Raw genomic sequence first — 18871 nt, 5'->3', positions numbered from 1 at the left:
GCCTTTAAATTTTTGTACTAGAAAAATGCCTTTAAATTTTTGTAATAGAAAAATGCCTTTAAATTTGTTCAAAAATACACATACGATTAGTTTTAGATGGAAACTATCAAAGTTTTATTTCAAAAATACCATTGAACTACTAAAACGTTTCATAAATTTCATCGATCTTAAAAAAGTTAAAAATATTCTCGTTTATCCAAAATTTACACTAATTTTCTCACCAAACAAAATCAAAATAAAAAATTTAAGTTAAAACCATAGTTTTAAATTCATTTGCATATTAACATAGTGATAGTCTGATAGATCTATTAGTGTAATATTTTTTTATTTGCTAATATTGTTTTAGTATGTTTTAAGAGATTTTTTTTAACTTCTTGAAAATTTGTGAAATTTTACGTTTTAACCGAGGTTTAAAATATGGACGTAGATAGATAAATGGAAGTTTTAATTTGAAATTTTGATAAATATTTCAAAAAAAAGTTATAAAAACAAAAACTTCAAAAAATAAATTAAATAATAAATAAGTTTTGTTTTATTTTTTAAATAATAAATAAGTTTTGTTTTATTTTTAAATAGTTAAACATGTGTTTTATTTATATTAGTGTCATTTTGATGTTTATTCTTTTATGATTCGTGAATTTTTCTACGTTGTAATGAAATTATTGATTCATCCTTTCTATGAATATTGAATCAATGAAAATGTAAAATATATTGATTCGTCGTATGGATGAAAATTTAAAACTATGATTTTAATTTAAAATTTTAGTTCTTATTTTGAATATTAAAAATTAGATTAATTAAAATATTTTTTAACATTTTTAAGTTTAAAAATATATACGAAATGTTCACATTGTTTGCGATATTTTCGAAACAAAATTTTAATGGTTTTGATATAAACCAATGAGTAGATTATTTTGAAAGTTTAACGACATCTTACAAAACTTTGAAAGTTTATATATTTTGATGCAAATCTCTCTCTCTATATATAGATAGAGGGGGGACAAAAGTCGGAAACGTAAAACCCTAACTCATCACGGAGACGGCGAGGAAAAAGAGACGATTAAGAAAATGCAGATCTTCGTCAAAACCCTAACGGGGAAGACCATTACGCTGGAAGTTGAGTCCAGCGACACAATTGACAATGTCAAGGCCAAGATCCAGGATAAGGAGGGTACGTCTTTTTTCCTTCATATTTTTCATTTTTTACTCTCTCTATTGTTTATTTTGATTTATGCTGCAAACTCTTCAGGTATTCCCCCCGATCAGCAACGGCTTATCTTTGCCGGAAAGCAGCTCGAGGATGGGCGCACTCTTGCCGACTACAACATCCAGAAAGGTAGATTTTACTTACATTTTAGGTAGCTTACGAAGAAGACGAGGTGAATTTAGCTGAAATCAATTCTATAGACTCGCATGGTGGCGTTGTTCGTTTTCCTATACCCTTAGTCTTTGAACGTTACTGGAATACGACTCCGGACCATGAGTTTTGATGAGTTAGTCATCAAATTTAGAGACGTTAAAGACCATACTGGTCTTCATCTTAAAAATTTAGAGGCGTGAATGATGAATGAATGACACTCTTAGAGATTGGGTGGTTGCTTAGAAATTTCTGTTGGTGTCTGGTTGTTTTCAATGGCTGCCTTTTATACGAAATTTGTAGTATCAAGTGGAATGTCATAGAAACATGTGGCTTTTAGAGTTGGCCGATTAGAAATTCAAGAACATCCTTGCACTTTTGCCTATAAATCCACAGAAAGACTTTTTGAATGAACTATAGTTCTATTTTGCGTTCTCACTATTAGATTAAATGTATGATATCGTTTATGTTTGTTCAGAGTCAACACTACATTTGGTTCTAAGGCTTCGTGGTGGGATTATTGAACCATCTTTGATGGCATTGGCCAGGAAATATAACCAGGACAAGATGATCTGCCGCAAGTGAGTTATTTTTTGTTCGTGGTACTTTCTCATTCTAGAAGGACTGATGATATATCTTACCTTATATGAACTGATACAACTAAGATTTCAACCTGACTGGTCTGTTCACCTTGGAAATTGAATTTTTTTGGGTGTGATATGGCTTAACTTCCTGTCCAGAACAGAATGTTTTTCTAAAGGTTTTTTCTTCTTTCTTCGGCACACAGATGTTATGCGCGCCTGCATCCCCGCGCTGTCAACTGCCGTAAGAAGAAATGTGGTCACAGCAATCAGGTAAAAGGATATCAACATCAATAACTCGTTTGATTTCATTCTTCACTAAAATTGTGTGCATTATGTGCCTGCCAGTTTTGCAATTTTATTTTGGTTTACTGTGGGATTGAATGTGACTCGTTGAATTGCAGCTGAGGCCAAAGAAGAAAATCAAGTAGACGGCTGATTTTAAGGATGAAATGTTGTGGTTCCTTATATATCACTTCAATGCGCCCCGTAGACTCTTAGATTATGTGCTCATTTGTTAAGAATTCTATTTTTGTATTTCGAACTTGAGAATTTTTATTGGTTTACATTGATTATGAGATGGTCTTATTTTCTTTTTGAATCTATTTTATTGATGAAACGTGTTAATTTATTATTCTCACATCAATATCCAATTTGAACTCATCTACAGCCCTTGTGAGCTATATGCACCAGCTTCTCCTCGGGCACCTCTTGGTGCAGCTAAGTTTACCTGATTTTGAACAAAGTGTTAATAAAGGAAAACGTGCATGTGAGAATGAAGTTTTAAACTGTTGTAAGATTGAAGTTAAACTTAAACCACCTTGTCTGGAAAATATTCTGTATCATTTTCCGAGGGGACTCTTGAGCTCCATTGTCCAACAGGTTCAATTCCTCTTGTGTAAGGTTCCAGCCTAGAGCACCCAAATTTTCCTGAGCTTGTTTTAATGTCTTAGCTCCAGGTATGGGTATGGTCCCTTTGGATATGCACCAGTTTATGGCAACCTGTTACTAACCCACTCAGATTAGATGAATTTGTCGAAAGAGTAAAGGAAAGAACCACATTATCTGGAAAAGTAAAAAATCACGATGCCTTCGAAATTGGTTAAACAGAAGTAAATTTATTACTTGTGGTATTGTTTTGCGTCTCTTCTCTGCGATGTCTCCAAGTGTAGTCAGTAGTGGTTCCAATCCTGGTAGAATTTGCCTGAATAGCAAACCTCTAGAAATGCCAAATCAAACATCATAAGGAAATGCCAAATCAAATATCATAAGTAAAGACCATTGTTATCATATTTTTGTTATTAAAAAGAAAATCAATTGATTTACCGAGGTCCAGATGGAAGTTTGGAAGGTGAGTATTTTCCTGTAAGCATTCCCAATCCCAAAGGACTGTAAGCTATTAGGCGAATGCCCAAAGAATCACATATCTTCTTAACCTCCAACTGATCATCGCCTATGCTCAGTAAAGAAAATTGCACCTAAAATGAAAGACTTAGCACAAACGAAATCTCAACTACCGTTCAATGTTTCCCATACAATCGTTTCACTGTCACCATTCTCATCAAAAGCATAAAATCCATCTTCGGTTTGCTCAGTTATGAGACAAAAGTGAACAGACTTCGAAAATGAGTTCAAATTCTATAGTGGGTATCTCCGGGAAATATTAAAATTCTATGGATCTCTTTACAACATATTGCAGGTCAGACTATAATCCTTTGAACTAGTAAAGCTAACTCAAAAGAACTCGTAAGAGATTTATTATAGATAGGCAACGTCCTCCAGTTTGAAGTCGTATCCTTGAAATATGTTCTGGGTTTAATCATTGGTGCAGTGCATGGTGGTTGGTAAATGCTTGTGTTTACTAAATACCTGAGCAGTGCATAAGGGAACTCCTCGGTCTTTTAGGTAGTCATATATCCTTACTAGTTGCTTCGGTCCATAGTTGCTTACTCCAACTGCTTGAACTAATCCCTATGAATCACTTACAACTTTATGAGTATAGCATCAAAAGCATAAGTAAATTTGAGAAAGTTTAACCCATTTGAGCAGAAATGATGACAACCTTATCATACATTGCCACTAGTCCATCCCAAAGAGCCATCTCCTGTAAGGGAGCATAATTTGCTGTTGACCAATGTAATTGTCCTATACCGATTTTCTCCATCTGCATTCGCTCCAAAGACCCCCTGAATAAAGCTCATTGTCATCTAACATGTGTGGCAGACAATGAGAAAATATTAATAAAATTAGAGTGGAGTTTGATGTAAAGGCATACTGGCAAGCTTTGACAAACTGTGCAGGTGTTAGGCGCCATGGATATGCTGCAAACTTGGTGGCTATCACAATCTCATTTTTAACTGGAGAATTAGGATGAGGACGAACTTAATTCCCCGTAGCGGTAAAAGAAATGGTAATGGGAATTAAAGAGCAAAGTGGACCTTGAGATTGTCGGATAAATTTTCCAAGTAGCTTTTCGCTTTGGCCATTCAATCTTCCAGTGCCGTAAGAATCCGCAGTGTCGAAGAGATTAATTCCATTATCCACAGCCAAATTGAAAATGTGTTGAAGCTCAGAGTCCATAGATTCCTGGTAGCCCCACAAGAGTTGGTTCCCCCACGCCCAAGTTCCAAATCCCATAGGGGAAACACTCAGAGGGCCCATTTTTACCTAGGAGCGCCATTGAATTGAATTTGGAAGCGGTTCAATTTGGATAATGAATAGAAATGTCGGATGAAAACAAACCTTCTGCCATGGCCAAAAGAGAGGAAGTTTGAGTGGCTTGAAAGCCGCCGGAGAAGAAGAAGAGGAAGCCTTGTTGGATGCGGCCGCGGTGAAGGATCCGAAGCAGGAGGGGCTGAGTGCGAAGGAAGCCATTTGTGCCATCGATCTGGAGCTCGAGAACGGTAGTTGGAAGCGAAAGGAAGGAGATGGAGAAAAAAAAAATTGGGATTTGATTCATTGGTTTTATGCGGTCGAGAATTCCGTAAGTAAATTCTAAAAATGCTTTAAAATAAAGTATGCGCCAAAGTGAACTTTCAAAAGCTCTAACAATACCTGAAAACGTAAATCATTAATTCCTTGTTTTAAAAATATCTTCAATTTTCAAAAGTTAAGGTTAAGGTTGTATCAGTACTCTGAATACTTAAAAATGCTCATTCAATTGACATAGTGATCTAGAAAAAAAATTAAAACAAATTATATAGGCAATCTCTCTTTTTATGTGGATTATTGTACTAAAAAGGAGTTCTAATTTCTTTTGATGGTTTTATTATTCTATTTCTTTTTGTTACTTTAATTGGGAGAGTTTCTATATAGCCTTAATCGAAAGGGTTTATTTAGATAAGAAAAAGGTTAAGCAGTGAACAAGAAGGCGAGGAAGAGATGGAAAAAAGAAAGAGTGGAAATAGAGAAATGTGTTTGGTGACCCAAGTACCAAAATATTCTCTGACTTGGCTAATAAATTATTTTCATTTTACAATATTTGAGGTTCTTAATGCAATTACTCAACTTTGGTTGATGGTTTCGAGATTCCCCTTCTTCCTCCTCTGTCACCACTTTTTTCTTGTCCACCCCCTTCTTGGGATGTTATAAAACGCAGCTTGGTTGGTTTGAGAGTTGTTCAATAGCGATGGCAAAAACGGAGAAGAGGGTGTTTGATTCCGAGGAAGATTTGGCTGTTTCTCTCGCCAAATACATAGACCATTTATCTGATCAATTTGCCAAGAAAAAGGGTCTTTTCACTGTGGTTCTCTCTGGTGGATCACTCATTGAATGCCTCAGGTTTCCTTCTCATCTCTCTGCCTTTTATTTATCACTATCAACTATGTATAACCCTGTTAGTAGTAGGAATGTTGTTGAAAATTGATTCTGTTTTCGCTTCTTTTTCGGTCATTCAAGAACTGGATAACCCGTAAAACAATTCTTTGATCTTTTTACGCCTTCCCGCTTCCATTTATGTAAAATATGTCAGGAAATTGGTGGAACCACCCTATGTTGATTCCATTGACTGGTCCATATGGCACATATTTTGGCTCGATGAGAGAGTTGTACCCAAAACTCATGTTGACAGCAACTACAAACTCGCTTATGATGGTTTTCTCTCTAAGGTAAGTTTATACTATACTCTTTTCATGTTTCTTTCCCCCTCTTTGTGGATTGGCATTGGATTTTAATTCATGTTCTCCATACTTCTTTTATCTCTTCAACAACTTTGTCGTTAGTTTCTTTTAGTTTGTTTTCACGTTTGATCAAATTCGTTTTGGGAGAAAGTGAGATTGGCTTAGTGACATGCTTAGAGATCGGAGGTGGATCAATTCCCCACCTACAGTTGTTGCATTAAAAAAAAACTAACTAGCTGTCTTCCTTTGTTTAACATCATAGGGTAGCAATGATGATTTAAATTGCAAAGTAACCTTAGCCATTACAAATAACTTGACCGCCATTCTTAAAAGTATTTTGGAGCACGATAGCAGACGGTTCATTGTCCAGGTACTTGAGATGGGAGAGTGTGTATAGAGTTGAAGCACATGGATGCAAAATAATCTCCTCTGCAAAAACCTAGGACGCTTAATTACATGTTGCTAAGATGAATTAGGAAGCAAGTTTGAACAACTTGTGTACAGAAGTGAGTGTATATTTACTATTAGACAGAGATGGGTGTCTCGAGGGTCTTTGCCAGTAGGGTATTGTCTGATTCATTCATGTTGAGTTGTTTGTTTAACGTGTTCCACAGGTTCCAATTCCCCCCGGTAACGTGTATGCCATTGATGATACTCTATCAGCTGAGGGTGCAGCCGAAGAATATGAAGCACGTCTGAAGCATCTGGTAGATAGCAAGGTGATTGATATCTCAGCGAAAAGCGGGTTCCCGAAATTTGACCTGAATCTTCTTGGAATGGGACCGGACGGGCATGTGGCTTCTTTATTCCCAGGACATCTCCTTCTGAAAGAGAACAAGAAATGGGTTACCTTCATCAAGGATTCTCCGAAACCACCTCCAGAGAGAATCACTTTAACCTTTCCAGTTATCAACTCATCGGACTACATTGCTCTTGTGGTGCCTGGTGATGCTCAAGCAGATGCTGTGTCTATTGCATTAGGAGGAGGAAATCATCCCACTGCCGAAGAAACTTTACCCGTTCAAAGGGTTGCTCCTGAAGGCCTTCTGACTTGGTTCTTGGACAAGGATGCTGCTTCCAAGCTTTAATGGAAAAAGAGATATGTCCATCACCTTTCATCAAATTTAATTTGAACTAATCTTAGTTTTCTCCCGCATCCATGGCGAGTTGTTCTTAACCTATGCATTTGAATAAGAATGTCTGTATCAGATTATGTTCACTTATGAGTTGAAAAATGAAGGTAGTTTGATGTAGGACATCATCTCAAAATAAAAAGTAGTGCATGATAGAAGTTTTCTATCACGATCACATCTTCTTTAGAATGTCTTTTCAAGTCCAAAGAAAAGAGTATCGGGAGGCTTATTCGGAATGATATTCTAAGTGAAAAAAAAAAGTTATGAGTACTACTATTTTAGCACTTGAAATGCCCATTTCAAACAAGTTCATAATCCTTCATCTTCTTCTTCTTCGTTTTTTTTTTAACATAGAGGAGAGGTGGATGGAAATGTTCAGTGTTGAAATGATGGAATGAGTTGGTGTGACAAAGACAAAATATTAGATGATTAATTAGATGAGCAAATTAAATTTATAGTTGTTTTTGGTTTGACATAATCATTGATATGTTTATGGATCTAGTCTATGTCTTCAATAACTTTGCGTAGATCGAAGTTGACTGACTATCTAAATAATTCTCATTTAATTTTCAAATAAAGTAAAAGAAACAAAAGTGTGAGAAAAATGAATCAAAATAGAAGGATGGAATATAATTACGAGCTTTTGTATAGTGAAAAGAAAACGAACCTAATTAGTTTTATCTTTTCTTATCTTTTGTCTCTAGGAGCAACTAAGGAAGGTTACACCTCATATATTAATTGGTTACTAATCTTCTAATTAAGTATAATTTTATATGTATAATTATCCATTAAATAATTCCATTTTGTTTCATACTGACGAATAAAAATTACATATGCACTTAGATCCATATATTAGGACCTATATTAGATATGAATATTTTCTAAATGCAAAGGTTAAGGGCATGTTTAGATTGACTTTATAATTTTTTATGTGTTTAGATTGTGATGTTCATATAGATATTTTGTTGTGCACTTATACATTTTTTTACACTTTTCTAAGTACACAGTTTAAGTATCAATAATTAAAAGAGTGTTGTTCAGTAAACATTTTGCTTTTAGATTTTATATTTTTAAAAAAATTACAATAGTCGAATGGTTAGCGAAACTAAAAGAGAAAAAAAAGACATATATTGTGAATATTTGTCAAAGCAAGCGCGCCGCCCCGTTGAGAGTGAAAAGTGAAAGATCCCATTTTCCCATTTCTTTCCTTTTCTTCTTCTCATTATTACTATGGCTTCCGCTTCTTTATCACTTTTTTCCACGCTCTCTAAACTCTCTTCTTCTCTCCCAACTTCTCCTCCTAAGCTTTCGTTTCCCCTTCATTCCCTGTCGGTTAAGTTCAATCCCCCTGCTTTTTCACTCAGTTTTCCCCCGATTTTCCCTGGGCTTTCCCGGTTACATTCCCCCAAGAATCACCGACCTCTTGCCTCCCTAACTGACATGGCATCGGACAAAAGGGTTTTTGATTCAGGTGACGACTTGGCTGTTTCTCTAGCCAAATACACCGCCGATTTGTCGGATCACTTTGCTAACAAGAGGGGCGCTTTCACTGTTGTTCTCTCTGGTGGATCTCTCATCAAATGCCTCAGGTTACTCTATACCTTATTTGGTTTTTCATGTTATTCCTCTACGGTTAGATTCGGTTTCTGAAATCGGAAATTGGGTGTCTCAATTTCAATTTCGGGGCTGTCTTTGGTTTCATCGAAGAACTGGATTAGGCAAAACAGGGCAATTTGTTAGGAGTTGACTCTTTGCAGGAGTTATGTGCTCAAACATGTGGCTTATTGAGGTGCTCCATTTTTTATTTCTAATAGGCCAGAAACATGGAAAAACAAGTTACTTGGGTTTCAGGGATGTCGCATTCATATTTAACCCATCCCTTCACTATTTTAGAACTTTGTAAAGACATGCAACGGGAAATAGTTGGAAGAACTTTCATTGTTTATGAGATAGGAAGGACCTCCTTTTCTTTTCTAACGCGTAGATATATCCAATTTCAGGAAATTGGTGGAGCCACCGTATGTTGATTCAATAGACTGGTCGAAATGGCACGTGTTTTGGGTTGATGAGAGAGTTGTACCCAAAGATCACGTTGACAGCAACTACAAACTCGCTTATGATGGATTTCTTTCTCAGGTCATACTTACCTTTAGATGTTATATATCATGTACACACAAAATGATGGCATGACATTTTAATTAATGTTCTTTAGAGTTCATTTATGCCTTCCCATAAAAAATCATGGGATAGTTCGAGAACTGTTTAGGAATTAACTTTTTTCCTTCGCTTTTTAAAATAGAAATTTGTTGAAATTTTGTTATGGAATTATTTTTATGATGCGTTTCTTTCTTCTGATTTCCTATTCGTTTGTTCTCAAGTATGATCTATTGTTAGAACAACTGAGTACGCAGTAACCTTAACTACATATAATTGTGAAACTACATCTATTGGAGTATAAGCCGAAAGGCTAATCTGAAAGTGTTCCCAAGCCATATGGTTTTGAAATTTATCTATAAGAATTTGAATTGGAAGAGTATTGAATTGTAGTACATGTTGACGTTTCATATTTGTATTGTACCATATGATTGATATTGCAGCCTGGTGCTATTATGGGCTGTGAAAGATTCGGTCCCCTTGGTTAACTATTTGTTTCTAGTTTTTGGTTTCTTGAAATTAAACTTATAAATGCTACTTCTACCCATGAGTTCTTTTGAGTTGTTATTTACTTTTTTACAAGTATTTTCAAATAAAGTCCAAGTCTAGTTTTAAAAACTAAAAGAAAAAAGTTCCCAATTTACTTATTTGTTTTTGCTTTTGGAATTTGGCTAGGAATTCATATCTTTCCTTAAAAATCATTGTAAAGAAATTTGGAGACGTTCTTTGCAATTCACTGGACAGGGGATTTCATCATATCAATGAGAACACACACACACACACATATATAAACCACTTTTACACAATTAATATCTACAGGTACAATCAACCACCATGTGGTTATCACAATTGAACAGACCAGCTTGAATTCCATGTCTTCTAGATAATGGGTACAAATCATGAAAGCTACAATTATAAGCTATCAGATATGTCAGTCGTAACAAGATCATGTCAATTACTATTGTGTGATATGGTGTGGATAAGTGGTCCTTGATACCCATGGGTATTCTAAAGATAAATCCCTTGAGGGTACCCAGCTGGGCATATTTGTTATTGGAGATCTTTTACTATTTAGTAATGGGGAATTGAATTATTCAATCGTGCTAATGTATTTTTTGTAATTGTGATATATAGGTGCCAATTCTCCCTGGTCACGTTTATGCTATTAATGATGCACTATCTGCTGAGGGTGCAGCTGAAGATTATGAAACCTGCCTGAAGCATTTGGTAAATACCAAAGTGGTTGATGTCTCAGCAGCAAGCGGGTTCCCAAAATTTGATCTTATGCTTCTCGGTATGGGCCCAGATGGGCACGTGGCTTCTTTATTTCCAGGTCACCCCCTTCTCAATGAGAATCAGAAATGGGTCACCTTCGTCAAGGATTCCCCCAAACCACCCCCAGAGAGAATCACTTTCACCTTTCCGGTTATCAACTCATCGGCGTATATCGCACTTGTGGCGCCCGGTGCTAGCAAAGCAGATGCTGTGTATACTGCACTAGGAGGAGGAAGTTCTCAGAATGCTGAAACATTACCTGTTCAGAGGGTTGCTCCTGAAGGGGTATTGACTTGGTTCTTGGATAAGGATGCTGCTTCCAAACTGTAACGTAAAAGATATACCTTGATAGGGTCTGATCGAATGTAAGTTATTCCTCACAACGAGGGTGTTAGGCTTGTGCAATGCATTTGAATAAGAGAGTTTGTATGTTCGTCTCTAGGCTAGAGTTAATAAGTGATGTTTGATCTTGATGCATGGTATCATCTGAAACGAGGCAAGCTTCAAAAACATCCTAGACGGTCTGGTCTTGGGTGATGCAGGATGGTGGATTGGATCCCTCTTCTCTTAGGTAGGACTTCTGGAAGAGTTTATTCATCTCTCCTCTGTCACCCATGGTTCTTGTTTGAAGTTGTCTTGAACTCAAAACACTCGAGTTTTTGGACTAAATTACTTGATGAATTCTCAACAAATGCCTTTGAGATCTTTGGTCCTTGAATGTAGGGCCATCAGGGAGGTACGAACAGTGCCATATTTTTGTATGATGAGAGCATCAGAACCCTGCAATGAATCTTAATCCTTCAATGTAAGACTATGGAAGACAGGTGGTTGGAAATATTTACAGCACTAAAATTGGTAAGGTAAGTGTGAGTTGGAGAAGTGGGAAAGACAGGCAGAGATGGGAAACTTAAAAAGGAAAGAATTCTATAATTGGTTATTGGTTTGACATAATAATTGAAGAAGACAGGGGGCAGATTGATGCTTTTGCTTTAGGAAGGAGAGGCCTTGATTTACAAGACACTGCCAAAGTGTGTTGTCACTATCTCAATGGAATATAGGGTTAACTTTGGTCCTAAATTATTCCCCAAAATCCCTTTTGGCCATTAATTTTGCAAAAGCTTCCATTTCCATGTCCCTACAAAAAGATCATCTCCTTCCATGTCCTACCAAAAATCTCATCTTCAAAATCATGTTCTGTTTTTCTAACTATTGCTTTGGACCCATTTCCTCTCCCTCTCTATGTTTCTTTTTCTCCTTTGTGAGAATAAAACTAGGGAAGGGCTCATTTATTTTTTCCTTTCTCTCTCTTGCAAAACTAACAAGTGAGACATATCTAATTGAAAATCTTTATCCAAAAAAGTGGAATCATGCAACTTGTCAAGCCACAGAAAATGATACCCAGGAACGCTTATACAGATTGCCATTATAATTTTCAGTTGATTCTATTTTGTCAAGAAAAAAACTATGTTTTTTTCTCTAAAGTGTTAGATTGACTTAACATGTCAACTTGAATATATCTAAATTGATACGATCTAACTTGTCAACTTCAACTTTTTAAGATACTTCTTCGATCTTAAAACTCTGTTGAACTAAAAGAGAGGATTCAACATGAAATTGTGAATTAATGGGATGAAATCTAATGAAAACTCTAGCAAAGGAGTAAGAAATAATAATTGAAAATCGATTCTGATATGTTATCAATTGAACGGGGAACCATGAATCGTGTCTTCTAAAACTTTGATAGCCTTCTTGTGTGAATGTACATTTTGTACAAAAGGGAACAGCTTTTTCTTTTCTATTATTTATTTTCCATCCTTTTTAAAACCAAAGCGCCCCACTTTGTTGACTCTTCTTTTTTTTCAAAAAAAAGAGAGTAAATAAAAAATTGAAAACTGTTATTCCAATCCAATCTTTGTTTCCAATTGAGAGCTTCTAAGGCACATCCATCTTTGGAATTGCAAACTCCTTGTAAAAGAAATCAATTAACTCCCTATTCAATAACTTTGTCTATTCAATTCTTCCCCCTTTTGTATGATCCAACACATCCCCCCCCCCCCCCCCCCTTTTCTGCCTTCTTCATCTGATAATCTCCTTCCCTTCTAATCTAAATCATTGCTTTTTACCACCCTTTGACCTTGTTTTTAATTTAAACGAAAACCAGACATATAACCCTTATTTATATTAGGATGGTAAAATTATAGTCATTTACGCTTAAAATCTTGATTTTCAAGAAACAACCAAAAGGGATATTAGTCCAAAAGCATAATAATTAAAAGTTGGTCAAAAGGCCCAAGGAAGACAAAAAAGCAAAAGTAATGGGGAAAAAAAAACCCTAATTTTTAATTTTTACATTCATGGATTAAATTTATACTTTTTTTTAGGGGAAGAAATGATGAGCATAAAAACCCAACAAACAAATCTAAATCTTGAGCATTATTATTAATAAAAACTAAAATATATTGAACCTAATGAATCAAATCACTCCCACATTTTAATATTGCAATAATTAATGCCCCTTCCGAAATGATTTCTATTGTAAACTACGTCGTTTAGCGAGTCACATCCATTTCGGACAAATTTGTAATAAATTTCATAAATTAGTGACTTTAAAAAATATTAAATTTGTAAAAGAGTAGTTTCGTAGAGTCTTCTTTCTTTCTTTCTTTCTTTCTTTCTTTCTTCTTCTTCTTCTTCTTCTTCTTCTTCTTCCACTCTCTCTCTCTTCTTCACAGGTCACTGGTGAGAGAGAGAGAGAGAGAGAGAGCAACTTTGGTTTTAAAAAGCAAAGGAATCAAAGCAGTTGGGTTTCTGTTGGCTGTGATCAAGGAGAATGGGCACTCTTTTGTCAAAGGGATAACCCCACTCTCCAATTTCCACTACATGTTCTTCATCATTCCCTCTCCCTCCTCCGGTACCCGCGCCGGATTTGGATTCCGGCAAATGTCTTTCCTTTTCTCAGCTACTCCCCTCCCCATCCCTCCCTTGCCCGACCTCTTCCTTTTTCTGGCCCCTTTTAACTCTTCATCAATGCCATGACAAACTTTTCATCTCACAAATCCATATATTTAAAACCCTAGTTAGTGTTAGTTAGGCTTAAAGGATTTACCAAATATTACCCACCCTCATTCCTCTCACTGCTGTATACCATACTCAATGAAAGCTCTCCGGAGAACTCAAACTTCTTCCTCGTCCAATTCCAATCCAAACTCCAACTCCAACTCCAACTCTTCTTCTCCTTCCTCTTCTTGGGTTCACTTGCGTTCCGTTTTAGTGGTTGTTAGCTCCTCCTCCCCATCGTCATGTTCTTCCTCTGATCGGTAAGTAACCAACTATTTTAGCTATCCTTTAATTAGGCTTATAATTTCATTTCACGATTTAGATCTCGATCTTTAACTGCCTGTCTCCTGCTTTTTATGGTCAATTTCAGTCTGATCAAGCTATCTTGAAGATCCCTGTGCTATTTATTCCCTTCCCTGCTTTGGTTCTATTTTCAATTTTATTTTAGCTAATCGTTGGCGGTTGAATTTGATGGGTGTGCCGACGATTTTTTACATTGCGTTTGTGGTGGATTTAGGCTATTTTTAACTTCTTGTTACAAACCTTTTCTTTGAGGGTCTTGATCAGCCACAAAATCTGTCTGATTATTTTGATTAGGTTCGTACCGCCTTTGTATGAATCAAGTTGATTACATTTTCCTTTACGAAATTGAAGGGTATTTTCTTCTTCTTTTCCACCCCTCTTTAGATTCAGCTTTGACAAGAATTCAAGTTTTTTACTTTTTCTTTCGAAACCTTCGGAATGGGATGGATATAAGCATGTTAGGGACTGGATCGCCTTTACCGTGTAAACGTGGTTAGGAAACCCTGCTTGAGGAGTCAGTAAGTTATTATGATCCTGATGTCATGCATCTAATTGGAAATTTGAAATTATCATTCTGTATTCTTGTTTAAACATTTTGTTGCAAAGTTGAGGAAAGTGGAATTTCTCAACCTCATAAGTCATAACTCAGAAGGAGGATAGATGTCTTGTTTTAAAATTTATGTTGCAAATATTATCAAATCAGTTACGGTCATCACAGAAATAAATAATTGAGTTGGGGAGGGACTACTCAAGTTATCTTTGCTTGTTTCATTTTGTTTTAATTTGTTCCGTTGGTTGTTGCTCCATGTATTGTCCTATTTCTTGATAACTGCTGATGATTTCAACATGCTAAATTTTCCAGCATTGATAATTTAAAACTTCTAGAAAACTGAATTTTCCATCGTTGATTCTTGTGGCAAAGTTGGATTTTTTTGAAACAAAGGACTCCTAGAATTTTCTTCTTAATGGTTTTGCTTTCAATTTCAGGAGTCGTCTCAAATCACCATGGTCTCGTAGAAAAAGAAAGCATGCACTTTCACCTCGACAGTGGAAAACTGTGTTTAGTCCAGATGGGAAACTCCGCGATGGTGGAATTAAGTTTCTAAAAAAAGTTCGCAGTGGAGTAAGTCAAAGCTATCTTCTACAGTTTACTGCTTTTTCTAAGATCTAGTGGTGGTTCGTTGTCTCAATTCATGCAATTTATGATTTAGGGTGTTGATCCAAGTATTCGAGCAGAGGTTTGGCCCTTCCTTCTTGGAGTGTAAGTGCTACTCACCCTTACAGCTTCTGTCCATTCCTTCTTGGACTGTTGCATTCCCTGTGCACGAGATAGCATGTTCTAGAGTTATTGATTTTGTCGACATTATCTTAAAAATACTGTCAATAGTATTTATTTATTTATTAGCGACTTGCTTTTAAATGTATCAGTTTGCTCTGTTTCTGAGCAATAGAATGCATCTTACACTCTAGTATCTTATACAACTCAAGCCATTACCATGGGTGGATTTTAGATGACCTGGTCAAGCAAAAACGAGTATTTAACTCATTCCAAGTGAGATTGATGTGTCATGCTCATTTTCAATCTTGAAAATATTGTTACTAAATTTCTCCGATAAGCATCTTGCTCAGGATACTCCTTGTAATTTATATATATAAGCACGATGTGCATATATATTACAAGAAACAAAATAGACTTCCGTTCTAAAGGATCAGCCAGATCAAAGAACCCAAGGGGCAAGGATGACGGAATAAGGCATCCCATTGTGCTTTAAGCCTATAAGTAATAAACTTTTGTATACCCTTTGATGAGCCCTTTTGTATCTTTGGATATTTCAATCATCACTGAAATTGTTTCTTATATATAAGGAAAGAAACCTTTGTGCTATAACTATAAGTAACAATGGTCCAAGTTACCAGTGCTGCTATAACAGCATTAGACATTTTGGCAAACTTCTATATTTTTGAAGAGTAGGAGAACTTAAAACTATTCTCCAACCTTACACGAGGCTTAAAGAATTCAGTCCTTTTGTGTGTTCTCACTGAAAGTGCCAGCCTCTTCTATAATAGCATTAAACACGGCCTTTTCTCATTGGGAGTGTTAGCCTGTTATAGAGCCTATTATGATTCAAAGAAGCCATAAACCTAAAGGTCTTAGCCTGTTGCCTTGACAATTTTATTGTTTGAAGTCATTATCAAAATATATGAATATTTTAAAATGGTGTGTCATTGTGTCCTGCTCATTTCCTAACTTTTTGGTGGGATGAGTCATTTATGTCATTCTTACGCACCTTGTATTATGTCATTCTTAGATGAGCCATTTATTAATAATGGTTGGGGTGACTTTGTTGACTTGTCTTATATCATACCACGAGGCAGTACGTTTTCCTTGTCTCACGAAACACATACACACAAAGAAAAAGAAAGGTTGAGCTTTTCAGTTTGCTTCAAAATGTCTGATTAATTCGTTGATCTACACTTGCGCTTGGATGTATATGGATTGGAATATGTGACAGGAAGTAGATAGTCCTTCACTGGTTCATTGTCTTTTAGCATCAACTTCAGTGTATTGTTTCATTTGAATTCCTTAATTCTGCCGTGTGATTGTTGTATATTACTGGGTATTGCGTACGAGACAGCGACAATAATTTTTTGGTGGGGCATAGATTTGATTTGACCGACTCTATGATTTCTAACAGCTATGACCTCAAGAGTTCTAAGAAGGAAAGGGATATTATAAAGACTCAAAAAAGGTAATTGCTATATATTTTTTAAAAGTTTTTATTCAGTATTTACGCTGGATATTTTATGCACTATTTTAGAATGTTAGAAGAGATATATCTGTCTATATTGACATCCATCTATAAGGGTTTTATTTTAAAATTTTAACGTTTTCGGTGCAGAAAGGAATATGAAAAACTCCGTAAACAGTGCAGGCGGTTAATAAAACGTAGAAATGAAAGCTCTAAGTGGAATGAATTTAGGGACATGATTGATGTCGGGGAAGATGGCTTCCTTGTCCAAGACATAGATTCTCCTAGTTCCGAAGACGTGGTTAGTGCTAGAGAATCCCTTTCAAGCGAAGAAAGGTGCTCCAATGTTGAGTTTTTAGATGAAGCCTTCTGCTCTTTGTTGGAAGGGGAGGGGAGTTCAAGACGGATCACAGCTGATAGTTCATTGGTACTGAATTCGGACTCCTCTGACTCAGACTCCTCAGATGATTTGGATCTTAGCCAAACCTTTCCCTCCACTGGTGGAATGGAAGAGCCCTATCTTGATATGACGCCCAAGGAAAATTCTTCTCCCTCTAGGACAGAGGTCTCATCAAAGCTCCATAATAGTGAAGATTTTGCAACATGGCAGCGGATTATTCGACTTGATGCACTTCGTTCTAACTCGGAATGGGTACCATACCTGTCATCTCAAGCAACGGTTTCAGATGGCAGAGCTAGGCGATGTGCTGAAGCTGTTGGTTTAGTTGATTACGACCACCTAGAACCTTGTATGATTTTCCATGCCGCAAGGCTTGTGGCAATTCTTGAAGCATATGCCCTCTATGACCCTGAAATTGGTTATTGTCAAGGCATGAGTGATCTACTTTCTCCTATCATTACTGTGATTTCAGAGGATCACGAGGCATTCTGGTGTTTTGTTGGTTTCATGCGCAAGGCTCGCCACAACTTTAGGCTCGATGAGGTTGGAATTAGAAGGCAATTAAACATAGTGTCTAAGATCATTAGGTGCAAGGACTCACACCTTTACAAGCACCTGGAGAAACTTGAGGCCGAGGATTGCTTTTTCGTTTACCGGATGGTTGTTGTGCTATTCAGAAGGGAGTTGACATTTGAACAAACGTTGTGTCTGTGGGAAGTGATATGGGCTGACCAGGCAGCCATAAGAGCGGGAATAGGGAAGTCTGCATGGAGTCGGATTAGGCAACGAGCTCCACCAACAGATGATTTACTGCTCTATGCGATTGCTGCTTCAGTACTACAGAGAAGAAAACTTATCATAGAGAAGTATAATAGCATGGATGAAATTCTGAGGGAATGTAATAGCATGGCTGGGCATCTTGATGTGTGGAAGCTTCTCGACGGTGCACATGATTTGGTGGTTACCTTACACGATAAGATAGAGACGTCCTTCTAGTGAGTGACGGGTTCATTTCCATTCCAGTTTTTATTAACTTGTGGGTGTGGTACTCTTGGCTGTTGAGGTCCTGAAAAAGGTTGGGAACTTAGGCCATTTCATTATGCTGCCGGGTAAGTGCAGCTTACAATGAAAAGCTCCGAAGTTAGAATTGCTGTTTGGAGCATATCATAAAACCTCACAAGTTATGACATGATAGCAGCAGGGATTTATTCGAATGATGAAGAAAACCTGTTGTCTTTTGTGTTAGATTCATTCAATTGAGAAGATAAATCAGTGAAATTTGTGTGGGATGGTATGATTAGAATAGAGCCGTGAATCAAATGATTCTTGTAAACACTTGTTTTCATATCAAAACAAACTTATCAACTCGCCATTCCTGTACTGGCGTACAAACATTTCACAAACAAGTTATGCCAGCTTCGCTCTGTGGTATAAGTTATATGAACTTCTGACTAATTCACCATTCATAAATGTATCATTTGGACGGCTACAAACCCTCTGTTTGTGTGACATCTTATAACTTAAGTTTAATTCAATAATTTTTTTAAGGCAGGCATAAGAATTAACCTACCTACTCTCCACAACATTACATATTATTTCTAACACTATCCTAGATAGACAAAGAATGCAGGTGATTAGAACAGAGTAGATCCATTGATCGAGCAATTAGCTGAGTCTTTGAAGCAGGATTCATGGTGATAGTTTCTAGGTTGAAAACAAACATACATAGTTTGGCAAGGAATA

General features: G+C 36.5%; 5 protein-coding genes across 5 annotated transcripts; 4 read left to right on the top strand and 1 right to left on the bottom strand.

Moving 5' to 3' along the window:
• Nucleotides 1-939: 939 nt before the first annotated feature.
• LOC103482990 (ubiquitin-60S ribosomal protein L40) lies at nt 940-2539 on the top strand. The gene is made up of 5 exons (XM_008439424.3): nt 940-1171; nt 1250-1336; nt 1836-1938; nt 2145-2211; nt 2343-2539. Exons 1-5 carry the CDS (start codon nt 1069-1071, stop codon nt 2367-2369), a joined length of 387 nt encoding a protein of 128 aa, XP_008437646.1. The 5' UTR covers nt 940-1068; the 3' UTR covers nt 2370-2539.
• Nucleotides 2452-4824, bottom strand: LOC103482991 (pyridoxal reductase, chloroplastic). The gene is made up of 9 exons (XM_008439425.3): nt 4681-4824; nt 4377-4605; nt 4214-4295; nt 4001-4124; nt 3808-3909; nt 3265-3416; nt 3064-3157; nt 2759-2940; nt 2452-2668 (listed from the first exon to the last, which is right to left on the bottom strand). The coding sequence occupies exons 1-9, from the start codon at nt 4819-4821 to the stop codon at nt 2665-2667; spliced, it is 1110 nt and encodes a 369-aa protein (XP_008437647.2). The 5' UTR covers nt 4822-4824; the 3' UTR covers nt 2452-2664.
• On the top strand, nt 4777-7364 carry LOC103482992 (probable 6-phosphogluconolactonase 4, chloroplastic). Its single transcript, XM_017043308.2, has 4 exons — nt 4777-4921; nt 5537-5718; nt 5909-6044; nt 6671-7364. The coding sequence occupies exons 2-4, from the start codon at nt 5567-5569 to the stop codon at nt 7142-7144; spliced, it is 762 nt and encodes a 253-aa protein (XP_016898797.1). The 5' UTR covers nt 4777-4921; nt 5537-5566; the 3' UTR covers nt 7145-7364.
• A 973-nt stretch (nt 7365-8337) lies between these two features.
• On the top strand, nt 8338-11310 carry LOC103482989 (probable 6-phosphogluconolactonase 4, chloroplastic). Its single transcript, XM_008439423.3, has 3 exons — nt 8338-8778; nt 9190-9325; nt 10478-11310. The coding sequence occupies exons 1-3, from the start codon at nt 8420-8422 to the stop codon at nt 10946-10948; spliced, it is 966 nt and encodes a 321-aa protein (XP_008437645.1). The 5' UTR covers nt 8338-8419; the 3' UTR covers nt 10949-11310.
• A 1645-nt stretch (nt 11311-12955) lies between these two features.
• On the top strand, nt 12956-18621 carry LOC103482988 (rab GTPase-activating protein 22-like). Its single transcript, XM_008439422.3, has 5 exons — nt 12956-13935; nt 14966-15101; nt 15190-15239; nt 16675-16728; nt 16879-18621. Exons 1-5 carry the CDS (start codon nt 13772-13774, stop codon nt 18122-18124), a joined length of 1650 nt encoding a protein of 549 aa, XP_008437644.1. The 5' UTR covers nt 12956-13771; the 3' UTR covers nt 18125-18621.
• The last annotated feature ends 250 nt before the right edge of the window (nt 18622-18871 follow it).

Source organism: Cucumis melo, chromosome 9 (assembly GCF_025177605.1).
Source record: "Cucumis melo cultivar AY chromosome 9, USDA_Cmelo_AY_1.0, whole genome shotgun sequence".
Lineage (NCBI taxonomy): Eukaryota > Viridiplantae > Streptophyta > Magnoliopsida > Cucurbitales > Cucurbitaceae > Cucumis > Cucumis melo.
Note: the sequence above shows the minus strand (reverse complement) of the source record. Positions and strands in the feature narration are given on the sequence as shown.